Source organism: Vanessa atalanta, chromosome 9, assembly GCF_905147765.1.
Source record: "Vanessa atalanta chromosome 9, ilVanAtal1.2, whole genome shotgun sequence".
NCBI lineage: Eukaryota > Metazoa > Arthropoda > Insecta > Lepidoptera > Nymphalidae > Vanessa > Vanessa atalanta.
In genome coordinates, this window is record NC_061879.1 from 6,755,859 (window position 1) to 6,763,805 (window position 7,947).

General features: G+C 31.9%; 1 protein-coding gene across 1 annotated transcript; it reads right to left on the reverse strand.

Annotated features, from left to right (window-relative positions):
* Positions 1 to 4,999: 4,999 nt before the first annotated feature.
* On the reverse strand, positions 5,000 to 7,559 carry LOC125066515. The gene is made up of 3 exons (XM_047674615.1): positions 7,198 to 7,559; positions 6,977 to 7,119; positions 5,000 to 6,904 (listed from the first exon to the last, which is right to left on the reverse strand). Exons 1-3 carry the CDS (start codon positions 7,406 to 7,408, stop codon positions 5,390 to 5,392), a joined length of 1,869 nt encoding a protein of 622 aa, XP_047530571.1. The 5' UTR covers positions 7,409 to 7,559; the 3' UTR covers positions 5,000 to 5,389.
* Between the last annotated feature and the right edge of the window lie 388 nt (positions 7,560 to 7,947).

A 7,947-nucleotide genomic window follows, 5' to 3' on the forward strand; every position in this document is an offset into this window, starting at 1 on the left:
CAACGATGAAATTTTAAAAAGAGATTTATTTATTTATTTATTTAAAAGACACACCATCGGCATATACACAAAAAAATAGTAGTTAATAAAAGAACATCAGACTCATTCTGTGTGGTAAACCATTACAGGCGTGTACGACACTTGCTACAATAAGAATATCAAATTAAAAAAAAATGTGAGACAATATTTTGACAAAAATGAAAACAAACATAAATTAAACACAAATTCTAACGAAAATTACAGCTAACTAATCACACTAAAATAAACTTTAGAAAATATAAAAAAACATACAATTGAAATAAAAAACTAAATAAGATAAAATTTAAATTAGACTAAGACTAAATAACAGAAATAATTTTTTTCTTAAACTTAGGTAATGTATCGTGGAAGATGTCAACATCATTTGTAGGACCAATTTCATTGTAGGTATTTACTATACGGTTTATAGGTGAATGTTTGCCAACATTTGTTCTAACTCTTCTCATTGAAAATAGGGAAACGGGGGTTAGTACGCGGCACAGATAGGCAAACTTCTGACAATATATCCGGTGCATCTAAAGATCCATGTAAGAGTTTATAAAGTAGCAATAAATCTAAATAATTACGACGACTTTCCAGTGATTTTAATTTTAAAGTGAGATAGGCATATTTCATAGCTAGCACGATATGGACATTCCCTATCTTTAAACGCTAGAAAACGACAAAATTTGCGCTGTATTTTTTCCAATCTATTGACGTTTACTTTGTAACTGGGATTCCAAGCTGGGGTAGAATATTCAAGAAGACTCCGTATTAAAAAATTATAAACTGTTAAAATAGTTTGAGTATTTTTAAACTGCTTACAATGGCGTTTTACGAAACCGAGCATTTTCTAGGACTTCTCAGAGATACTATTTATATGTTTATTAAACGTTAGTTTACTATCCATAATAACTCCTAAATCTCGGACTTCGGAAACTTCGGTTAAAGATACACCATTTATCATATATCCATCTATTTATGGAAGAAATAGGATTTTTTATTTTCTTGGTAAATTTTATATGGATACATTTATTCACATTTAAATCATTTTATTATCTTTACACCAACTACTTACAGCGTCTAAATCACTTTGGAGTAGTTTAACATCATCAACACTTAACATTTGCTTATATATTTTCAAGTCATCAGCAAACATTAAACACTTGCTATGCAAAATTTTATCTGTAATATCATTTATGAATATTAGAAATAGAATAGGACCGAGATGGGAACCCTGCGGTTCACCTGAATTGGCTACAAATGGACTAGAGCTAAAACCATTGACAATTACTTTTTGCACTCTATTATTAAGATAAGACTCAAACCATTTTAACAGAATGCCATGAATACCATAACTTTGTAATTTTGATTTTAAAATAATGTGATCTACCCTGTCGAATGCGTTACTAAAGTCAGTATATATGGCGTCTACTTGTGTCCCATCATCTACATATTTAGAGAGATCTGAAACATAACTAACAAGGTTGCTTACTGTCGACCTATTCCTACAGAATCCATGTTGTTTATTTGCTATCATTTTATTTACGAAGAGGGTGAGCTTGTCGCAGATAACTTGTTCAAATATTTTTGAAAAATTATTTAAAATGGAAATTGGGCGATAATTACTGACTAAATTCCTATCCCCTTTCTTATAAATTGGTACTACATGCGCCTCTTTCCATTCGGTAGGAAAAATACCAGTGATTAGGGATCTATCAAAAATTAGTTTTAATGGTAAGGTTATATATTTATAAACTTTTTTTATGAAGTATGCTGGTATGCCATCCGGACCCGCTCCTTTGCTTGCGTCAATAGATTTTAGGATCTTTGATAATGTACGTTCTGCAACATGAATATAACCCATTGAAAATTGAGGAAAAATATCATCTTTATTGAGCAAAGAAGGTGAGTGCACGGTATCGTCTGTTGATTTTGTGAAAATAGATGAAAACCTATTTGCAAACAAACTACATACACCATCACCGGTATTAGATGTATTGTTATTATCATCAATCATTTCACTAGGAATTGTCGATGAACCTCCTCGCATAGTTTTTACATATGAAAAAAACTTTTTTGGATTGGATTTTACTGCAGTTTTAACCCCACTTATATAACGAGAATAACAAGATTTCATGACTCTATCTACACGATCATTTAAAATGTCCAATTCAATTGAGTCTCTAGGATTGTTATACTTTTTAAATCTACATCTTATTTTCTCTTTCTCACTTATAATTTTGATTAAGGCTCGTGAAAACCATAAGGGATATTTTATATTTCTTTTAATACATTTTGGCACAGTTGAATCTATAATAGATCGAAGTGTGTGATAAAAAATTGAAACCATGATATTGACATCCCCCTTAGCCGACTTAAATTCTGACTGCCAGTTTACTTGGCTTAATTTAGAATTCACAATGAAGTAATCTGCCTTTGAATAAATCATGTGCTTGTTCTTGTTATTGTTGTTTTACCTAAATTATGAATATGATTTATACTAGGGATGTTAGGAGCTCCGTAACCGTAACCAAAACTATCGGATATCCGATATAAAAAAATATCCGTAACTGTAACCGAATCCGAAATTAATGCTTCGGACAATATCGGATAGGGGCGGAGCCTAATTGAGACACGTTATGACAAGTTTGTTTTCTTCTGTTGTCGCCTTATCATACTTGTAACTAACTAACTTGTGAGCAATTTTACATTCACAAATAGTTCGACAAATTGAAACAAAGGTGTTGTGTTACGTAATTGAAATTGAATTAGTACAAAATGGTGAAAAGGTGATCGTCCTAGGTGAAATATTAAGCGCAAGTGACGAAGAAGAGCAAAATATAGGTGGTGATGATGATGATACAGTCCACAATAAATTGATTGTTAAAAAAGCATTATTTAATGAATAAAATAGAGAGAAAAGGTTAGGTAAGTGAAAATCTACTTTTATGGTGAAAAATGCATACCAAGTACAACAGTTTAAGTACTTTAGTAAGACAGTACCAGTACCAGTAGGGGTAACACCACTTCCTACCAAATGGTGACATATAAATAAAACCATTTTATTACCTATTTGTATTTTACTTTTAAAATTCCTTAAAAATTTGATATCCGTAACCGAAATTATCCAAAACTAACGGATAATCGGAAATAATTTCATACCCATATCCGTATCCGGTATAATAATCATTCCTATATCCTTAATCAATCCGTATCCGAAATTTCATATCCATAACATCCCTAATTTATACCCAATCTTTTTCTGGTGGGATTTGTTTCCTATCCATTCTTCACCAGCAATAGAATTGGCACTGACAGACTTAGATAGTCCACTCTTCCAATGAAGTCAGACGTAGATGAGAGATTTCCTCGCGATGTTTTTCTTCACCGCCGAGCACGAGATGAATTATAAACACAAATTAAGCACATGAAAATTCAGTGGTGCCTGCCTGAGTTTGAACCCGAAATCATCGGTTAAGATGCACGCGTTCTAACCACTGGGCCATCGCGACTCTTAAGTCAGTATAATGCTTCTATATTGAATACAGGAATTTGAGTTTGAGTTTGAAAGTCCTAAAGAAAATGAGTTTTATTTTATCCATTGACATTCAGACAGACATTCGATAGAGAACTAAAGTCACCGACATCACGTATAGAATTAGCTCGCTGAAATGAAAGTGGGCTGGTCAAGTCTACAGGCACCTTGAATACCGATGGAACCGACCCGTGATAGAGTGGAGACCACGCTTAGGCAAATGTAGTGTAGAACGCCCTGCGGTAAGGTGGATGGACGATTTAAAAAAGGTGGCAGGTACGAGATAGATGTGGGCTGCCCAATATCGTGATGGTTGGCGTACTATGGGGGAGGCAAAAAAAGGTAAACTGTTTGAGTTTAATAACTAATTTGATGTGAGTGCTTGCGTGTTGATATTTTCAAGCAGCATCACAATTCTTATCACATTATTCAAACATGACCTGTCTAGTATCTAAATATAAGATCGAAAATCCCGGATTCAACCACCAGGTGAGATCGAAAAAGTTAATGGGATTTTCTTACGACAAATTTTCAGCCCGGACTTAGGAAGTCTTTGTGTACTTTCCAGTGCCTTGGTTTTGCACATGAACTCTACCGATTATGCCATATTGGCCGTCTTATCGGATTTTGAGAGTGCACTATAATATATCCTGCGTAGTTAGCTAGTCTCCCGTCACCGTGGCCAAAGCCGTTTAAGACACCCCATTGTTTAATTATCAAAAATGATAAATGTCAGAACCGGGTTATGAGGGATTCCTACTCACTAAAACCACTGCGATGGCCGACTTCGGCACGTATCAGAGAGGTTGCGATCGTGTCGATATAACGCATCCGTGGTCCCTCCCGTGCTATGCTCCACTTATGCCATCAGTGGAGCTCAGGGGGCATATAGTAATTAATTGAAGATAATAAGAACATTGTATACGACAGTGACATTTTATAGATATTTAAATATTAATTTATGTATGGTATTAAGTATTAACTCGGTATTTTGCAAAGATATATTTTTTTACTTTATAATAATAAGTTGAATTTTTAAAATAAAATAATTTAAAAAAAATATTATAATGTCATGATTCGTGTTGTTAGTCCAGGTTCTTTTTTTACCGAGAGAATCACACGCAGATGTTTGTAAAGTAGCTATTTTTATATACTTAAGTCAATAATGTAAAAAATCTTATATTTCGTTCCACTGAATACTCGCATCTTATTGTTGAAGTGTGCGGGTAGAGATAAGCGAGACGAATCTGGAGAAAATCCTAAGTAATGATTTGAAGATCACGCGCATTTAGCAGTGAGCACTGAGCACAGAAGGGCAATTCCTTAAGAGCTCGTTTCCTATATTGAGACTACATAAATTGACAAAAATATATAGTTTTTTGCAACATATGGAAATGCATTAAAAAATTCTATGTTTGTAAAATAAAACTCACAACTACTTATATATCAAATTTTATTTTCCACAGAAACAAATGTGCTTAAAAAAAACATAAAGATTGAGATTCAATATCAAAAATCTAAGCAACTGCCTTTTTATGCAGATTTAAAGCTTACCTAATACATTTTAGATTTATTTTTGTACAACCCACATGTTACACATTATGAAAAAATATTAGTTATTTAATAATAATAGTAAGTAAACAGGAACAACATATAAACTTAATAAAAATTAGTATCCATAGTTTATATTAAAATATTAGACATATAAAAATCTCAATTAAACTTGGAAGATAAATATAATTTCCTTAAAACTTAAATGTCTACATAATATTTACGTAAAATTGTATCTTTGGTGAGCTAGTAACATTAATTATGTTTAGGATCTAATACTTTTTATTTTTCTAATTTAAAAATAATTGCTGAGTTTGGAGGAAATGTAATTTTATCAAAATATAAGATCTCACCAATTAAGGAAGCATTGGTAGCTGCAACAACTGTTCCTCCATAAAACATTGTTGATAAATCAGTTGTTATTGGCTGGTTGCCAAGATTACCCACAAAAACACATGTATTTCTACGAGGATACCATCGTTCAATAACAACTAGATTTTCTTCTGTATTGCGAACATCCATATTTTTTAATACTTCACCATCTTTATATATTTCCCTTAAGTATATAGTTGGAGTATTCAATCTTAATCCTATTAGATTTTTGATTACATTTAAGTAATAAAATCTTGGTTCCAAATCGGATTTAGAATTCCAGGGTTGTATGGAAGCACTATTATCACTCTTATTATCATTTGAAAATATCATTGGCACTAAATTGTGTATGTGTCTATGCTCATGGAAATCACCTTCTATTTCTTTTTCAGACAAGCCACCAAACCCTATTTCATCTCCATAAAATATACTAACAGTACCTGGTAATACTAATTCAAGTGCTGTTAATGCAAGAGTATTATTTTGATGTTTAGTGGAAATTCTTTCACTGTTTATATTACCAATATTCCAATGCACCCAGGGATGATGCGGTTTTTTCCAAAGAATACCAGATACTACACGGTTAATATGATCTTTTAAGCCACTTATACCATTTTGCAAGTCCAAGTTCACATCAATTAAATCAATTCTATTAAGCAAGATTGTAAGACTTGTACCTTTAGCTTTTTCCAATACAGCCTCACTTGCTATAAAAATTTTATTATTTCCTAAAATTTGTTTCCAAAGCTGAAGTGATTTTCCAAAATTATCATTATCAATAAATTTTTCTAGATCTTTCAAATAGAATCCATCTACATTTTGTGCCCTTGACCAATAGGCTATTGCAGCTGATGTTGGATCAAAGTTATTATCCTGAGGTTCTATTGAAAAAACAAAAGTATTGTTTGTTTCATAAGAAACATGAGATTCAACCATACTTTTCACTGGGATATCTAATATCACTCCCATGTCTCTCTTATGAGCTGCTATTATTAGGTCTTGAAAATCTTTCAAAACTCCTATACTTCTATCAATAGCCAATAGTGAAGTTGTGTTGTAATAATGTTCCGGATATTCAGCAGATTCAAATATATAATTGAGGCGAATAGATGAAGCACCTAAATCTTTAATATAATCTAACTTCTTGACAAGACCTTTTAAATCTCCAATACCATCATTATTTGAATCTTTAAAACTAGCTGGAAAAATTTCATAGAACACTTTTCCTTGGTACCAGGGCAGATCAGGATTACAGGTTTTAGGTATATTAATGACCATTGCTATAATTGCTCCTAAGCAAGCAATGAGTATTGAGAGAACAAACCAAAGCAAAATTTTTCGAATAATACCCCAGTTCCAGTTGATGAAGTTGGGTAATTTTCTGTTGCTAATACTGAGACTCCCATTAAGCTTGCAACTTTCAGGCTGGAAGGAAAAAAGGTAATATGTAGTATCCTAAATAATAAATAATATTAGAATAAAATCATTATATCATACCTGTCCCATAATGATGTCACCATTTTTACTGAGAGTTTGATAATCCAACATACTAATATTATTAATAAGTTGTGCACTGACAGGATCTTGAACAACTGAATTTGAATCTGCTGAAGAACTCGAATCACCTGCACATGTTTCATCTACAATAAATTAAAAATGTAGTATAGTTTACTAAACACAACAAAATCTAAAATAAAGCATATTAAATTTTTTTGTACCTGAATTTTTTATTTCCATTTTTTGATCATCACTTAAAGTTAAAAAAGGACCTTCATTCATTTGTTCTGATAAGGGATGTTTAAAATCTAATGGAGTAGGACTAGGGGTCATCGGCAGTAATAAGCATGTAGAAGACTTTACTTCACGAAGATAATCCAAGGTCTCAAGTTCGTTATTACCATTATTACTGCTCTCAGGAAGGTCGTTCATATTTAGATTTCACACGTTATAGTAGTATAAACCTGCTCTAATATAAAATGGGTTTATTTCGTCACTTATTATTCATGTCAATTGATTGAATTTTTTCAACAATGGAATTTGATATATCGAACATTAATAGGACCCCGGATGACAGGTTATGTTGTCATTTGTCATGATGACATTGGCAACTTGGCAAGCATGATAATTATCATGAGTATGTCACGAAATGGCAATAGGCTATTTGACAATGCGAAATATAAAGTATTAATTACTGTTATCAGTATATATTATGAGTTTAAAAATGGTTATTTATTAACGTAAGTTGAAAATAATAATTAATTTATTTAAAAATCCGTATACATATTTTTTTAAACGTTTTAATTTGATATTTTTAGCAAATATGTACCAGAATTTAAAAAAAAAAACAACTTTTACTGGGTTCCTTAACTTCTACTTAATAATAAAAGATGAATTTAAAAATTAGTCAAATAGCCTATTAAGATTAAAAGTCAGGTTTTCTATCTAAGACGCGTAGAGGTACCTTTACA